Source organism: Cryptomeria japonica, chromosome 7 (assembly GCF_030272615.1).
Source record: "Cryptomeria japonica chromosome 7, Sugi_1.0, whole genome shotgun sequence".
Taxonomy (NCBI): Eukaryota; Viridiplantae; Streptophyta; class Pinopsida; order Cupressales; family Cupressaceae; genus Cryptomeria; species Cryptomeria japonica.
The window spans coordinates 773,978,591-773,997,776 of record NC_081411.1 but is presented as its reverse complement, the minus strand read 5'-3'; the positions used below and the strand labels follow the sequence as shown (position 1 = coordinate 773,997,776).

The following is a 19,186-nucleotide window of genomic DNA, read 5'->3' as shown; positions in this document are numbered from 1 at the left end:
ATAATTAGAAAAAATGAGTGTATTGAATCATACAATATTAAGAAACCTCTTGAGTATGTCATGCCCACAAGTTGGATAAGTTAGATTAGAAAATTAGTTAGTGGTTCAAAAAAATTGGAACGTGACACTCTTAAAATGAGAAGACACATTCAATATTTATGGTATTTCTCTACATAGAAGTGAAAATTGTCTTAGGGTTATTTCAAGAAAGAAGGTGTTCTCTCCATATTGATAGTTTTTTTAGTTTTATACTTACACATTGTTTTGCTACTAAATATATCACAAACATGAATGAAACAACTTACAATTTTTAGGTTGTTGATGTATTGATTGGCGAATGTTAAGCATGTGAAGGAATTGTTTAGGTTAGTTCAAAGTTATTATCTCACTTGAATTGAGGTAGGAGGAATTCTATTGTATCATTACCTCTTTTTTTAAAGTAAGATATTGGTTTTTTATTAGTGGTAAAATAGTTTTTGAAGGGACCCGAAACCTTATATAAATAGACTTTGTTGGGATTGGAAACCCACTTACAGAACACTAATAGAGCACAGATAATCAGCAGTCAAACATTTGTAAACAACAACCAAGCAACAGAAAAAGATCAAGATGAGAAACTCTATTGTTACATCATCAAGGTCATAGCCATAAGACCAACTAGCTCATTGAAACAACAATCCTGAGCCCTAGAGACAACAAGAAAAGCATTAAGAAGAATAAAAAATTTAAGGTTAGCTTTTCTTTGATGCAAGTGGATGAATTCTTCTCCTTCCTCAAGCTCCACCTAAATAGGAGGTGACAAAAGTATATCTGAGAGCCACTCATAAACTCCACCCTAAAAGGTTGAGAAGAGTCAAAACTAAATAAAGCACAACAGCAACCCTTACAACACCACCCAACTTCTCCTGCAAAACTCATCTCCACCTCAATAAAAGATAGTTCCACCTTTATAGGAAGATCAAAAGAAGAACCAACAAGCAGGTGCTAGAAATCAATGTAGCACACTTTCTCCTCCTTGATAGGAGAAACAAGGGTAGGAGCCAAGAAAGAGGAAGAGTAAATCCCCTTGCAACATTTCCAAATCTTAGAAGAAAGAATATCTAAGACATCCATAAGTAGAATATTTGTTAATACAATGAGAAAAGAAATTTATACTCTTTGAGACCTTATTCATATATAAAATTAATGTTGAATATACAAATTCGTCAAATAAATATTCCATCTATCACAACATAAGAAATAAAAATATTGTAAGCTAACTCAACATTTGTCCACTATCTATTGTATCAATCTCTTTAAATCTCATCCAAAAACCTATATCTTCTAGATAGTAAAAATACTTTGAATTCTTCACTTACCATAACAAGACCTTCTTCGACAAATGTTACTAAGAACCCTAAACTTTTATGAAAATTTTATAAAAGCCACAACATTATAAATATCTCCAAGCCCTCAACAAAATATTGTCACTTAAGAATAATCACTACATTTGAACACATGGCCTATTGTACATGTCAAAGAATGTCATATATTGAATGGCATTGTAGACACTTACATTTGTCCATAGCCGAACACAATTGACTTTATCTAACCAACAAGCAGGTGCTAGAAATCAATACAACCCACTTTCTCCTCCTCAATAGGAGAAAGAAGGGTAGGATCCAAGAAAATGGAAGAGTAAATCGGACCCTTGCAACATTTCCAAATCTTAGAAGCAAGAATATCCAAGACAACTCAAGTAGAATATTTGTTAATACAATGAGAAAAGAAATTTATATTCTTTGAGATCTTATTCATATATAAAATTAATGTTGAATATACAAATTCATCAAATAAATGTCCCATCTATCACAACATCAGAAATAAAAATATTGTAAGGTAACTCAACCTTTGTCCACTATCTATTATATCAATCTCTCTAAATCTCATCCAAAAACCTACATCTTCTAGACAGTAAAAATACTATGAATTCTTCACTTACCATAACAAAACCATCTCCCAAAAAATGTTACTAATAACCCTAAACTTTTGTGAAAAAATTATAAAGGCCACAACATTATAAATATCACCAAGCCCTCAACAAAATATCGTTAGTTAAGAATAATCACTACATTTGAATACATGGCCTATTGTACATGTCAAAGAATGTCACATATTGAATGGCATTGTAGACACTTACATTTGTCCATACCCGAACACACTTGACTTTACCTAATCCTAACTAATTATATAGATATTTATTATTTATTTAATCCATTGTTTACCTTTATCGCGTGTAATTAAATATTTATTTAATTAACCCTTCACCGTTATCTCTCACCTTTAATTAAATAAATTTATACTTAATAAGGTCTAACCTTATCCCTCAAATCATCCAACTAGATCAATTAATTGTTAACTTAATTAATCAATTTTGACTAACCTTTATTACCATTTTTTCCTAATATTTAATTTCACTTCACCCTTAATCTTTGTCCAATTAATCATAATCATTAGATCCACCTACATGAATCAAGACTTAAACTTGTCATCACTTGACAAGTGTCCTCACATCCCTCATTCTCTGACATATATGAGCATGCAAAAGACTTTATAGCCCTCTACCTCTCTCACTTGTCCATTTCATGAGCTTCCCTAAGTGTGTTCACACATCCTACACCTTCATTCCTTTTGTGACACTTGTCACAAGGCTAAGCTCTCAATCCATGCCCAGTCTCGTTCAATCCTAGCCATCCTTAAGCATTGTATCTTGGTCATAAATTTTCCCCATAGAAAATCTATATAATGAAGATCTTAGTTCTCAAGTTTTATTATTCACCTTCTTTATATCCTTATGCTGCCATTTTATTCTTCTATCAATCATAATCTTAATATCATGTTGCTACCACAAGCAATCACTTGTCTCCCTCGCTCCCTTCGCTCCAACAAATCAAAATGGGAAATCAAGTAGAGATGGGTACCTCTATTTCAACTCTATCCATGAGTTGAGAAGGTAAACTCAATCCATGAGTTAAGAAAGTAAAAAAGCAAGATAATTGTGTGTAGCACTTAATTTATCTATTTATGTCTTCAACATATTTTCTTCATCTTCAAACATGTAGTGTATGTTCTATTATACATGTCAAAAAATGTCACATACCTAATGACCTAACCATATATATCAGTTTGGAATAGTAATCTCATGCAAATAACCTGCTTCTATCACCTAACAAGAAGGCAACCTAATATAAAGTCATCCTCACCATTAGAACACTATCTATTGTTAACATATTCATCTTATTAACAAATTTTGTATTTTATGTTGCATTTTTCCATGTCATTTATTTAAATGATGTTTTCATGTTGATTCGCATTTACCATTAATTGTTTCTTTTTCTATCCAAAATCTCCTTTAAACCTTCACCACTTCATTGTTTTAGTATCTATTTACCTTTACAAGTGATTGGTTCAATGCTTTATCACGTATTCTACATCTTTACACGAAAAGGCATAATTACACCGAGAGGCATAACACTACAATGGCACCCATCCAACTTTCTTATCAGTACCGTTTTAATGACTAAACAACGGATCATTCAAAAATAAGTTAAAGACTAAAATCTAAATTAAAAAGCAACTTCCTATAATTAATATTATTGCATTCACTTAAATTCACTTAAGCCTAATTAATCAATTTTTTTGCACCAATCAAAAGTGATTATTATTTTTTATTTCAAAATAAAATTGATTTTTATAAAGTTGAGATTAATATCTTTAAGCTAGAAATTATTTATTTGAATGAAAAAATTTGATGTTATACGAGGAAATTTATAGGAATGGTAGATTTTATAAGGTTTTTTAGATTTCTTTATATTTAAAAACTAAATGTCTATTTTAAATAACTTTTTTTTATTTTTCATTGATAAACTTGTAAATAAAGTGATTATATATATATATATATATATATATATATATATATATATATATATATATATATATATATATATATATATATGGATTTGATTCACACCATCTAAATTAAATTAAATAAAAATTTAAACAAATAATTAAACTATTTCATTACAAACATTATACAACAAATATTTCTATTAAAAAAAAACAAAGTATGTATCTTTATGATTTTTTTTTAAATCATCCTATTTTATTTTTTTTTATCGATAACTAGGATAGATTTATATTGCTTAAAAAGGAAATATTACAAGCTTAAAGTTGATCATCAGCATACCACAACATGGGGTCTCGCCCGTACAAAACCAACAGAACCCGAGATAAACACCGAACCTACATGGCCTACCACCTCAAAAACAAACCATACAAAAATGCTTCCCCACCCAAAACTCGACAACCCCCATGGGGCCAACCTATCGAAACCAACCAAGGGCCTCTTCCCTTGAGAAATTAGGAATGCCCTGACTGGGACCTGCCACATGTATCTCCCACCCGCCACCTGGCATGGTACCCGGCCTGCCATCTCGAAGTGAACTGCGCTCCACCACCTTCGCTCTCTTCCGAGGGACTTGATGACAGACCAGTGATCGCCCATCTTCATCCAAAGGAGTCTCCGACTTAATTGGGGTCTGTTTGCAACGCAATTTTGCTCTTTCCGCCAGTCCTAGCTCCCGCACAAACTTCACAACGTCCCTCCACCCCTTTCTAGCATCTTCCATCTGAGCATCCACTGTTCGGGACGCCGACCAAACCACCAACGACTGGACATCTCCCGTTTCCACACCAATCTGTCGCCACAGTCCTTGCACCACTCTCAGACCTTTGCCAATCTCTACACGAGCCACCACCTCCTCCAGCCCTCCCAACCATTTAGGTCTCAGCACCAAGGATGTCACCTACCTCACCTCCTCTGTCGAACCACCCACCATCAGGGCCAACGCCACAAACAAGGACGAGATGTCCAGATTTGTACGCGGTTGGCAATCGGAAACCATAAATTCTTGCCCGACCATCAAGCGCACAGCCCTCCAAAACACTTCCCCATCAACCCTGAAAACATTCATCAGTCGATTACACGAAATTGAACCACAAAATGCAGGTATTTGTCCGTCTATAGACAGGGAGAAATCGGCTTCCGTTCTTCCTCACTCTCTCGTTCGAAACCTGCACTCACAAACAAAACCAAAACCAACCACTACGGAGTGCCAGAAAACCAAGAGACTAGGCCCTAAAATAGCCAGTGCCACATCAAGAAATAATTACTCCACATGTAACACCTCAAACCATGCATCATCATCTGAACAGCCCGCCAATTACTACCATCATCATTCCTACGCCGTTGTTGCAACTTGCAACCAGATCGAAGGTCACAAGCCATGTGACACATCTCTTCCCTCAAGTCCAGTGTCAAGAACAAATCAACCCAAACTCAAAAACACAACTCGGGTTTGTTTTTCACTTCTAAAGCACAATCAACCAAACTCAAGAGAACACACATTCCGTAGGTCCTCAAATAAATTGAAGTTGCTATCCAAAGAACCATTAGCTCCAACATTCGAGAGCTTGTCTGCCTCAACATTTGCTTCCCTGAGAACATGCGAAACCTTAAAATCATCAAACCCGCACAGAAGGAGATTCATCCTTCTGATGTATTTGTCAAGTTGTCAGGCCTCCATCCGACCCTTCGCAATCTCATTCAGCACAATCTGGGAATCCCCCTCAAGATGGAGTTTCTTCACGTCCAATTTCTTTGCCAAAAGAATGGCTTCTATAGCCGCTTGACACTCGACTTCATTGTTCGTACCATCCACCAACCTCTTAGCTCCAAAAGCTAGAATACTTCCATACTCATCACAAGCTATTACCCCTACCCTAGAGATCCCGGGATTCCCCCTAGAAGCCCCATCAAAGTTGACCTTGATCCAACCCTTATCTGATGGAACCCATTCCTGACTTTTGTCACCCTTCCTGTGGGGATTAACCCTCAAAAGCCCATTAACAGGGCTAAATTTAATCAAGGGCCAACTCACCAAAATACCAACATCAAACTGAGTGAAGGGAGTCTTTGCCAAGTGAACCTGAGAAGCAACATTAGTGACTAATTCTGAAATAGCCCTCTCGAATATGATCAGAAAGAGTTCCAAAGTTTCCGCTTTATCCTCAAACAATCTTCGATTTCGTCCTTTCCAGACTTCCCACACTACAGTAGAAGGCAGAATCTTCTAGATAGCAGCAAAGATAGAAGACTTACTCAAAGCTGGCCACTATTCCAACCAATCGCGCAAATCCCCTACCATCGGTCCCTTCCAACTCAGCCTCTGCAACCCGAAACGCCAAGCTTCTTGGGCAAAGTCGCAATTCAGCAGAAGGTGATCCACCTCTTCCTCCTCCTTACAAAGCACGCACCCGAATGGGCCTGCAAACCCCATTCTCTTAAGTCTATCTCCAGTCAGGATCTGCTTGTTACCTGCCAACCAAGAGAAAGAAGGTACCCACTAAATCATCCTATTTTTTACTAATACTTTTTTAAAATCATAATTTTCTTTTTAATCATGTTAATATATAAAACATAATTTTATAACATTTAATCATAAATTTAAATATTTTTTATTTAGCCACTAAAAAATACATATTTTCACTTTATTTTTTATATTATATAATTTTATAATTATTAATAGTTATTTTATTAAAATCAATTATAATTAATATCATATAAATATAATATAATCCTAAACTAATAATTAAGTTTTTAAGATTTTTTTTTTAATAAATTAATAAAATTAAGTTTAAAAAAATTATTTTTTTCGATAAATAAATAAACGCTTAGAGGGCTGCACCCTATGTATTAACAAAGAAACTTTACAATGCATTATTTGGCAGCAAATGCCAATCCACCACATATACCAAAACCAAATGGATTGGACCAAATTTAAGAATTTTTTTTATTATAATTAAATTAGGAATATATTCTTTAAAAAAATGTATATTTTCACTATAATGTTTACATTATAATATGATTATTAATATTGTTTTATTGAAGTGAGAGTTATAGTTAATATTATAAAATATAATTAAAATAATATAAATTCAAAATAACAATAATTCAAAATTATAACAAATATTTTTATTATAAAACTATAAAGGCACTCAACACTATATATATATATATATATATATATATAAAAGAAACATTGGAAGCTTGGTTAAAACATTGAGTTCTCAATGTGGAGACCCAAGTTCAACTCCCATGAGGGACACCTTTGTGTAGAATTTTATATATATATATATATATATTTAAATCTAAATTTAAAAAAAACATTGGAAGCTTGGTTAAAACATTGAGTTCTCAATGTGGAGACCCAAGTTCAACTCCCATGAGGGACACCTTTGTGTAGAATTCTAAGTTGTGACTCTTGATCTTCCATTGGTAAATGAACTTTGTGATTCTATGATACTTAATACAAAAAATTTAAAAGAAACTAATTCTAATAAATATTAATCATATGAAATTAATTAATCTATGCTAAAATAAAATAAAAATTAAATTTGACATCTCTTTAAAATATAGGTATGCTGTCAATGGGCCCTTGGTCTACTGGTCAAGTTGAAAGGCTCTAAATGAGCCCACCAGGGATCAAGTCTTGCTGAGTGCAAGGCTCCGACATCATAAGGAATGAGGCCGGGATCGTGCCTTAGGTGACGTGCCCCGTATCCGATGGCAAAAACTACTTTGTGGACCTCCATCAAAAAATATAGGTATGTTAGTTTTAAATGCTGATTGCTTTATATCGAAAATATGGGTAAAACCTTCTTAACCATAAATTGGCATTTTGGATTCACAATCATATAAAAGAGCTTTTTGGCCTTTTCTTTTGCAGATGAACTAAGGCTTGTTATAAACACAGTGGTTTACAATATACATGGAATTGCTAAGAAAATTGTGAGCCTCTGGAAATGGAAATCTTTTGTAGCTCATTTTGGAGCTTCTCGAGTAATGGGCTATTTTGATTTTCTCTAAGATTAGTCTTTTACGCTTGTATTTTTTTGATATTTTGAAGACATTTTAGATACACCTAGACAAAATGCTCTTCTTGGTATGGTTTTGAATCTATTCAGTGAAAAAAACTTTATGGACTTGTTCGCGAACCTGCTCAATCTATTGAGCAATCTGGCCCTTTATTCAAATTTTACAGAATTTCATGGAGTCCCTTCGATTAAGGTCTGGCTTTATGTTAGCCCTCAGTTAATCCCACACAGAAGACACGTGATTGAGCAGTGGCGATGTAAGCAATTCAAATGAATCATATACTTTTTTCGCATTTTGTCCACTCTGCATTTAACTTTATCTTTCTTATAGTTTCATTCTTTTATGATTAAGGATGAAAAAAATGTAGAGCAGCATGTTCAATGGTCATTGTCAGTAGCAGAACATTGTTGCCGGTTGGAAGTCCGTTGATATTTCAAACACTTACGAAGAAAACACCAAGCAGCACTAGAGGGCAATGCAGTTGCGTAATGTTGTCAATCACGGTCTAGCAAACTCATCTGTTTTCAAAATGTAAGCGGCGCTCTATTTTATATCTTTCTATAGAGTTAAATAGTATGAAAACTTACCCATACAAACTAGCTTGGAACATACAAATAGACTGGTCCAAGACATGGTGCACTTTCTTTCTATGGAGTTAAATATTAAAATAGATTAAAACCACTGGCAGGCACAGTATACAAGGGCAGTAATGCATCAATCAAAATTACTTCCAGTGTGGCAACATATGGCTACAGAATTTTCTCTTGTTAGATAATTTTTAAGTTAGTTTTGGATATGCCCACAATTTGGATAATCTCTGATCTACAACCAACACCCCTTCAGAATCACTGTCACTGCTTGAGGAAGAACTGGATTCCAGAGATTCACTTAGAAGAAAGTGTAAAACCTGTAATCAGAATGCAATTATCAGTTAAATTTGCACTGAATGAAATTCCAACCATGGTACTGATCTCTAGTTTTTGCATGATACATCTATAGAACAATCAAATGGATAGACAATTATAAAGCCTGCTTTTGAACCATAGCACAATGTTATTCCAAAGAAATAGTTAACTTTGATAAAGATTAAATGCAATGAAGGAGCAAAGAGCAAACACTAATGAGACCGCTAATACAAAGCAGACTTAAAAGCACAGCAAAAGAATGTAGCAAGGCGGAACAAACATCAAAATTCATGTAAGCACCTGGAAACGATCTATACACATTAAACCCATAGCAAAAAGAGCAATCCCAACCATTCCAGCTAGTCCTATCCTTTTTTCAACTTTTTGTATACAAGCCCTTCAGTAAAAGATAATCCATGAATACACCAGCAAAGTACATTATCTATAGCAAATTCAACAATGTGTGAATAATAATATGAAATTTTACAAGGCAGACATCTACAGTGGCATATGTACCTCTTATGCAAGCAGGATATCAGTTGGATCACTAGAGAACATACTTTCTGAATTATGTCTATGCAGTCCAATAGACTATAAACAATTGAAGCACCACGAATAAAGTTTGCAATAGTTGTATGTTATTACCCAAAGAAGATACCTCATCCATGAAAATTATAGTATCTTACCACTGACTTTGCATGTACACTGATAGAACTCAAAGGCTATTGTTACAATATTCACAATGATTTGTTCGGAATTTTGACAAATTTAAGAACTTGGATATGATAATACCGCTCAAAACTCAAGTGATGGACATTCTATGACAATTGCAAAGCAAGGCCACAAAATAAACAGTCATTTATTGCCAAGAAAAAAACATTCACATCCACAAGAAACTAGACACAGGTAAACCTAACAGAAAAGACTGCCCCGTATCATATAGAAATTGACCAGGAAAAAAAAACTGCCAATAAACCTGTGAAAACTAGACACCACAAAATCCAATAAGCAGGCAAAAATACAATAAAAACTAAACCTAGATACAAATTTCAATATACGAGGCAACTAAACGCATGGAGTAAGAACCCCTGATGGATCCTATTTGAGACATGTATAAGTTGATTCATAGAAAGAAACAGTTTTTCTGCTTGCTTTCCATATACTTACAGCATATCTTATATCTACTGAATGTTCTGGTCTAGATAGATGTTTTGCTTCAATGTAATTTGAATCTATAATAGAAAATTTCTTTTATGTCTCTTCTAGGCTCTAGCATATAAAAGTACCAATAAATCCTCATTCGTACACTCAAAACAACACATACAAATGTTTCCTGTAACTTTGAAATCTTCCCTAAAGTCCACATATATCTACACCAGAATTCTACAGCTTATAAGATAAATTACACACATTGGTTGCCCAAAAATTTCAACGCCACATTCTATTGACCTCTACTTCAAATCCTCAGGTTTTCCTTACTTCAAGTCAATGTTGACATTATGTCAAACTTATCCAGTGGCCTTTGGGGTATCATGTCTCGGAGCTTACCTTTACCTAGCCTATAATCTTAAATATATGACGTTAACAAATAATCTAAAATGTGCAGAGTATTAGATTTGACATTCTCTTGAGATCAAACGGCAATGGCAAAACAATTAATTTAGAGATATTTGATCTCCATCCTTGTCAACTAAGAAATAAGAAAAATCCAGTCTGTAGAGCATTGCAATTTCAATTTTCAACATTTACAGTAGTTGATGATTAAACTCTAACCTGATCAGGTCGCATTGGTTTCAGCCTGTGCTGATGGCTATGCTTGCTTATCCTGCCATCCAGACTTGAATCTCTATTATTAAGCCAAAATGTCAATTTACATGTTGGGCAGTACGCTCTATTTGACATGAAAACACGGGATGGATGCCCTGTAATAAGAAACTGATCTTGAGTCTCAGGTTGCAGGATATTATTTTCAAGAGGAAAATATTAACTTCATATGTCCAAGTAAATACATCAAGCATAGAAAATAATAGGCACTAAAAATAAATAAACAGAATTAAATAATTAAGAAAAGGATTTTCTTTACTTCACATAAATGATTACATTCTACTATGGCTATCAATATCTCAAAGAAAAGACTATATAAGGAACGAGAAGCACCAAATTTAATCTTAATAGCACTGTAAGGGAAACGTCATTGTCCTGTACTAATAATAACATCTCCAAATTTAAGAGTAAAGGGAACACAAGCAACAAAGGAAATAAAGTCAATAGTAGTCATTTTTCCAGGATTTGGAAATCATTCACCCCCCACCCCACCCCCTAGGCTGATATTGTTCTATGGGTTATTGTAATCTTGTTAGCATATTGGTTATTACTTTAATGGTTGGGAACCCCTCCCATTTAATTGCAATAACTTTTATCAATATCACAAACTCATAAATGAGTAAATTTTGCATCTAGAGGATTTACAAACAAGTCTATAGCTCTCCTTAAACCAAGAGTTTAAGCACAACCTGGCCCATAATGCCAATGTAAGCCTGTTCCAAGGCCAACCATAATTGGAGATCTCTGCTCCAAAATTGTTCATGAATCCTACGAAACACGACACTTTTTAATACAATTTAAGTTTGAAAACAGGACACACTAGTTTTCTTATCTCTATAAGCCCTGATGTCATGATCCCATTTTGAGGGGCCTAATTGGCCTCATAGCAGTGTTTTCTAACACCTGATGATTGCTTAGAATAAATAAAACGTTTGCTTAGAATTAATAAATAAATTAGGAAATTTATAATAAATGAAATTATTATTAAATTTCCAAAACCGTTGGAGGCAGACCTGTTGGTGTTGGCGGTAGTTAGTTTATATTTTGTTTTTATTTATTTCCTTTTGCTAGCCGACTTGAGGTTGGCCACCTCCTTACCATGGCACTCAAGCCTATATAACGCAATCCATTTGAGGGAGAAAGTATGCTTGGATAAATGAAAATCGCCTCTGTGCACGCAGGATAGTTGGGACGCAACCCCCACATCCTCTACCAGGTAGGACACCCATCCTATTCTGGTTTCATTTGTTTGAGTATCACTGAGCAGACCATTCGTAATAAATCTCACAATTTGCAGTGGTATCGAAGGAGGGAAGAGGTTTAGGAGTATTTGTGAAGATTGTAAAGAGGAGCAGACCAGACCATAAGCAGCTGCCTCAGCTCAGGAGGTCATTACAGTGCAGAAGTGGATCACATCTAGGGGGAGCTGTTCTGTTGGAAGAAGAACGATTTCATCTGCCCTTTGCTTTGTCTTCGACAGGCAAAGGCAGAAGTCAAAGTGATCAGGTGCTGCCACGAACAGACTGGAAAACCTTTAAGAAAGACTAATCACGCCTCCAGTATAAGCACATCCATTGCAGATCCGATCCCAGAGGAACGGCAAGCTAATCTAACCAGTCCAGTCCACTTGTGGAATAAGTCAGTAAATCGATCTCAGGCTTGGTGACTTCTGTTAAGTTTAGATCAGATTAGATAAAGAAAAGATTCACACACAATTACACAATATATATCCTAGGAAAACCTTCCTCTTGAAGGTGAAAAACCCAGCAATGAAATGTCTTTTATTATCTCAATGATGCCAAGAGACTTTACAAAGATTTTGCTTCACCCTTGAAGCTATACATATATGTGAATGGCAACAAATCACTATAGAGAATATACGATCTGTTTATACACTTGATCTTCCTTGGTTAATTCTCAAGCTGCTGTACATAGTCTTCTATTTGCTGTAGATGACCTTGATGGAGATACACAATTCTCACGATCTGCTGGAATATGATTTGCTGAGGAGGAAATGTAAGTCTGCTGAAGATTCGATCTGCTTGTTATCCGTTATTTCCAAAGGAGATGAAGTGCTTCGATATATATACTCCATTATGTTAAGATCAAGCAACACGACTTATGCCAAGAATCGGCTTTTCACCAACCAACACGCCTCTTTTACTAGACCCGATTTTTTCACAAAAGATGGCGGGATTATATATATTAGTTATATTTTATTTAACAAACCGTTTCAATATAAAAGTCAGCAATATATTGACTTTGATTAAATGTGTAAGGCCGAAAAGGTCCTTCACGCATTTGATGGTAAAGTCGGTTCTGAGAATCCAACCGACGCTATCCATCAACACTCCCTCTTAGCTAGGGAGGAATCCTTCTCAATATCTAAGTCACATAGTGACATCCACCATGGCTACTCCCAGAGGGTGAATAAGCACAAGTGCTAAGTCATGAAGCCTTTCACATGACATCCACCATACCTACTCGCAGAGGGTGGAACAAGGGCTGAAACCTCAAACTTCTCTCACAGAGAAGAATGCTCAACAAGGGCTAATACCTCAAGCTTCTCTCACAGAGAAGAATGCATGACAAGGGCTTGCACCTCAAACTTCTCTCACAGAGAAGAATGCATTATAATACATATCAAGTAATCACTGATGTTGAGACTCCCTCTCAGCAAGGGCTTCATTTTCCACAATTCCAAGCTTGTCTCGAAAATGCACAAATTTTACTTTCGCAAGAGGCTTGGTGAAAATGTCAGTCGTCTGTTCCTCAGTACAAATGTATCTCAACTTAACAACATTCCTTTGTACCATATCTCTGATATAGTGGTACTGAATCTCTACATGCTTCGTTCTGTCATGAAATACTGGATTGACTGAAAGCTTCACACAATTTGGTTATCACAATGTATGGTAGTAGGCTCCAATGTTTGTCCAAACAATCCTGCAAGGAGCTTACGAAGCCACACTGCTTTGCGAGTTGTCACACATGCTGCAATGTATTCTACCTTTGCAGTGCTCAGAGCTACTGAAGATTGCTTCCTACTACACCAGGAAATCATAGCAGATCCCAAGCTAAAACAACAACCAGAGGTGCTCTTCCAATCAGTAACACTCCCTACCCAATCAGAATCAAAATATCCTTCAAGAATCAGGTCCACACTGGAAGAGTATTTCAAGCCATATCCAACTGTGCCACGCAAGTATCTCAAGATATGCTTGACTGCAACTAGATGTATTTGTCTAGGTTCACTCATGAACTGGCTAAGTGCACTCACTTCAGAACAAATATCTGGTCTAGTGTTAACTAGATACATCAAGGACCCAATCAATTGCCTGTACATAGTAGGGTCCACAAGATCTAAACTAGCTGCAGCTTCCCTTAATTTTTTCAAGTTAGTTTCCATTGGTGTTGACATAGATTTACAATCTGTCGTTCCAAATCTCTTCAAGATATCAATGGTGTATTTTCCTTGACTTAGGATAATCCCATTGGGCCTCTGCCAAACTTCCAACCTGTTGACGTGTATTTTATACACAATCATACACAGAATAAAATACCAATAGGTATCTTATCCTCTCTTGAGAAAATAGTCTCTAACTGCTGAAGATCTGCAAAAAGGATCAGTTAGATGGACTCCAAGGTTCTTTTAGTGGGGTCTCCACGTGTGGACAAGCTTTTTAGTGGTATGATGTGATTTGTTGTTTCCTCCAAGGCGTCTTACGGATTCCAAAAGCTCGAAGATTTTACTAATCTAAAAGGAACTTTCAAAAAAAAAGCAAAAGATAGGGTTTGAGAGGTCTAATCTAGCCTAACCCTACGAACGACTTAGCATGAATGAGATTTGGCAAGACTCAACCAACTTCAATTTTGCCATAAGATAACAACTCAATTGAAATTAGTGCGATCTTCTAAGGTAATAATGACGTTCAATGCATCAAAGACCAAGGACACTACTACGAAGGTACATATCCTAGATACGAAAATGCTTGAAGGTTAAGGACTCAAAATGTTTTCCAGTTGACCACACAAGGCGTTCCTACAATCAGCAAGAAGCTAGTGGTTTGGATTGCGAATCCTACCAAATATCAAATCCCACACTTAGTCTTTCAAATTAACAAACTACTTTGATTGAGCGTGATTCAAGTACATCCAACAACCATGAAGATAACTTAAGAAATTTGCAACAAAACACCATAACTTCAATATTTTATTGATTTCCAAGTCATCATATACAACAATTGCTTGAATTTCTCTCTTCAAGATTCAATCTTGTTACAAAAATTGCTTCTAACTCTAATCTCTCTTACATCAACTATTGACTATTACTCTATTCCTCTATTATACTATTCACTATTACCAAATGAAATGAAAAATGGGGGTATAAATAGCATCCCCAGTTACAATGAAAGGTCCAGATTGAAAGTAAATCAACGGACAAGATCATGACACCTAAACCCTAATTAGGGTTTGTTACAAATGACCTCCTTTTTACTGAACAATATTAAATACATAGCCAAATATTAAATTTGGCACAAAAATCTAGGAGGTATCAACCAATGAGAAATAAGATGTCATGTCATCTGTAACAACCTTTCATCTAGAATCTTATTCCCTTTCCAATTCTCTTTCTTAGCATATGCAATGAATTTTGTCACGATTCCTTCGATTTCTGTGATTGGAATCTCGGGAAGATTCTTGATACTCTCTTCTAAGTGGATAACCTGATCAAATGCATCTAGAAGAGCTGCATCCCAAGTAGGTTCAAGTTCCTTTGTTCTATCAATCAGGAGCATGGTGGCATACATCTGATCATACTGCTCATCTGTAACACCTGCGTCCTTGCGAAAGATGATCTTGATTCTATCCTCAAATTCTTGTATGTCCACATCTGTCTCGACCTCGATCCTTCTGCCAAGAATGGTACGAAGTACCTCAAATACTCTGTCCTGGATCGGATTGATCACCTCCTCAACTTGACCACATCTAACACTGATGTCCTCGAAGAGAACACTCTTTATATGGAGCAAGGTTGACCACTGAAACAAACTGTGAGAATCACCTTCTAAGATCCTCTCCTGCGTTAAAATTCTTCTGGATGTGTGTCTTATTACTTTCAAGACAGGGATGACAACGTCCTTGGTATGGGCAAATGCAGCTACTGTTGCCATCAATCTGTGAATAATCTCAAGAACTTGGATAGCCTGATGAATGATCTTCGACATCCTTGTAACAAACTCTATGGCCATTGTATGAGATCTATCCATCCAACTGCATGTACGCTGGACCAGGTTCCTGAACCTTTCTGCTTCATTGATCGATTGAAGGGGCAATGCCTGCACTGGTGATCTAACTGGATCCTGACGTCCCAAAGGTTCATTGATGTGACTGATATAAGTCCTCCATGCACCGACTTCTCTCTCAAGCTTTCTATTCTTTTCTACTTCTTCTCTAAGCTTGTCCTTCAATGCCTCAAATGTGTCGGTGGCATCATCTAAAGTCTGCTCTGCTGTGGATGGTCCTAACTCAATAGTCTGTATATGATAGTCTTCTGCTAGGATCTCACCCTCATATTTATCTGCTGCCGGTGTAGCTATCTGCAGTTTTCTAGATCCAGTCTCATCTCGAATCATCTTGGACATCTTTGTAGCCTTCTTCTCCTCTGTTGTCATATGTGAACGTCCAACAAGGCTCTCTAAATCAATTGCACTGTCTTCGTCCTCAATTACGATCACCCTAGTCAATCTTTCCTTCAACCAATCTGGGATATTCGATCTTGTCTCTTGAACTTGAATTTCTTTATGTACTATTTCTTCTTGTCTGGGAGGAGATGTTACTTCATTATCCTCTTCTAACTCATAATCTTGGAGAGATCCATCTGACGAAACATGCTGTGCCTGTCCTTCCTCCTGTCTGTCATTCTGTACCATCGACTCCATGGACTCTTCTACTCGAACTGTTCTATCTTCTGGTCTGGAAGAAGTACCTGGTGTTTGATCTTTGTTGGCACCTAACTTTTTCTTGGAAGGCTCTTTCTTTTCTGATCTTTCCTTTCTCTTCGAACCTCTCGAATGGAGATTGCCCTCACTGGCACATCGAAGGTTACCTTCACCTGAATTCCTAGGATTAGGATTGCCTTCACTAACACTTGCTCCACCTTCGGCTGGTTTCTCTTCCAAAGTAAAAGACATAGCTATGCCTTGTTCTCTCAACTTCTGATGTTGAACGTCTACTATCTGCGAGTACAAGACAAGACTGGTGCCATCAAATCATCTAAATCCACGACCTCGGGCTCATTCCAATTCAAACTTATTGTTTTGCTTTCTCTATCATATGAAGATTGGATGTGCCTGCCGTTGTCCTGAGCTTGGTCGGCCACTCTGTAAATCTTACATTTCCTGATGAAATCCAAAGGCAATCTAGAATGTATCTTTCGTTTCACTTCGAGATCATCTAGGAGATTCATCATAAAATCTTCAATTTGGTGCTCATGTCTAAATCTTCTACCGACCGTCTCCTCTAAATGTCCATGTGGATCAAAACTATTCCTCCAAGCAAAAGATGAAAAAGGATACAAGGCTAACTCCTTCTCTGCGTCATCCATGGCTAAGACATTAGGACATACCTCAACTGAATTACCCAAAATAATAGGTACCTGAACTCCATTCTGATGTCTGTGTCTGAATGCCTTTACATATGCTGCCAACTGCCTTGTTACCTCAAGTAACACAATTCTGTCTGTCGGATATCTTGGCAACATGTATGGAGGTAAAGGACATCCATGCACTCTAATGTAAGTGAACTTGGGAAACTGAATGAACCAAGCACCGTACCTCTTGATGAATTCCTGGGCATCCTGAGATAATCTGTTGTGAATTCCTCCTTGCAACGTCCTTGTGATGTTCATCGTGAAAGTATCATTAACTAACTTGTAGTTCTTCCCTGGCGGATGATGCAAGTAGTTATAGGATTCACAAGCTCTGACCTCGCCGGGTCCTCTTCCAATCACTCCTCTGTGAGGTAGTCCTGCGTACTCAACGCTCCTGATTAAGGCATAGATGACGTATGAACTCATGTGGAAGGACTTAGTAGCCCTGAGTCTTCTCAACTGTACGTCTAAGCAATGGCTAATTATCCTAGCCCAATGTATTGTACCCTTTCCTTGAACAATCACCTGGATGAAGTAAAACATCCATTTCTCAAAATAGAAGGCATGAGGTGCTCCTGTAACTCTGTTGAGCATGGTAATCAAATCTCTGTACCCCTCCTGGAAATCAATCCTGTGTGGTGTGTTCGGTACTTTGCTCAGACGGGGGCGACTCTTGAGTAGCCAGTTCTTGTTGATTATGCTTAGGCAAGCATCTGGATCATCATCGTACATTGATCTGGCTCCTTCAATGCTCTTGTATATCATGTCCCTGTGCTCTGGAAGATGGAAAGCCTCACTTATGGCTTCCTCTGAAAGGTACGCCAAAGTGCTTCCCTCATTGGACACAATTGTCCTGGACTGTGGATTGTAGTGACGGGCACACTCGATCATCAACTCGTGGCACTGAATAGCTGGAGGAAAACCGGCTGCCTTAATGATGCCACTCTCTATTATTCTCCGGGCGACAGGTGATGGCTTGCCGATGTAAGGGACCTCTCGGAACTTCTTCGTGCTAAAGTTCCCCAAGTTGGTATCTCCAATGTTGCTCCACTTAGACACGATCTTGGTCTCCACTTCTTTGGTCTTCTGATCTTCTTTCATGAGAGCCGAGCGGCTGGTGGATGCTCCCGCCTTCGGGGTCGCCATACCTACACAACATTTCATTATAAGAAATAGATTTTGCAATAAATAACGGTGAATAAGAGAGACATAGTTTTTAGGAAACCTCATGATAAGTCTCTAGAGTTATCATTTCCTAAAAACAACGATTGAGTTAAGAGAAATTCAAAAATCAAAATTTCAAAATTTGGAATATGACGATGAATGAATAAAGCAATAATAATAAATCGCCATACCTCAATAGAGAGCTAACTCTAGAATGCAAAAACAAAATTCGCCTAGGCAAAATTTGAAGTATAAAATAGTCTTCAATATGATCTCCTCAAAATCGACTTCGCCACCTCTGGAGAGAACGTGATCTTCAATTATCGCCTTTGGCGTGGTCTTAAATGGATCTCCAAGTTCGCCTTTGACAAGAATCTTTAACCCTTGGTAAATTCGCCCAAACGAAGGTCTTCAAGTTCGCACCACCCTTGATGTATAAAGCGCCACCTTTGGATGAATGAAATTCGCACCACCTTTGGTCCTTAACGCAATTCGCACTCCACACTTGATGATATACTTCGCATCACCTTCGGTTCTTCCTCAAGATCGCATGTGAAGGATAAAAATAATGATGTGAAAATGAACATTTCACTCCCCTTATAAATAGCGCGCTCATCCTTTCACCCCTTAGGCCGACTTGACAAATAAAACCATTTTTTAAATGAT

At 36.8% G+C, this 19,186-nt stretch overlaps 1 protein-coding gene across 4 annotated transcripts in view; it reads right to left on the bottom strand.

Annotated features, from left to right (window-relative positions):
* Positions 1-8,496: 8,496 nt before the first annotated feature.
* Positions 8,497-19,186, bottom strand: part of LOC131063473 (F-box protein At5g52880) — a 34,559-nt gene continuing 23,869 nt past the window's right edge. For 3 of the 4 annotated variants that reach the window (XM_057997293.2, XM_059207801.1, XM_057997292.2), the window contains exons 6-7: positions 10,654-10,802; positions 8,497-8,882 (exon numbers count right to left, since the gene is read on the bottom strand). In XM_057997293.2, coding sequence (XP_057853276.1) covers positions 8,754-8,882; positions 10,654-10,802 — 278 coding nt within the window. In that variant the 3' untranslated portion in view covers positions 8,497-8,753. Of the gene's footprint in view, positions 8,883-10,653; positions 10,816-19,186 lie in introns of those variants that run through there. The other variant, XM_057997294.2, reaches the window with a different exon arrangement.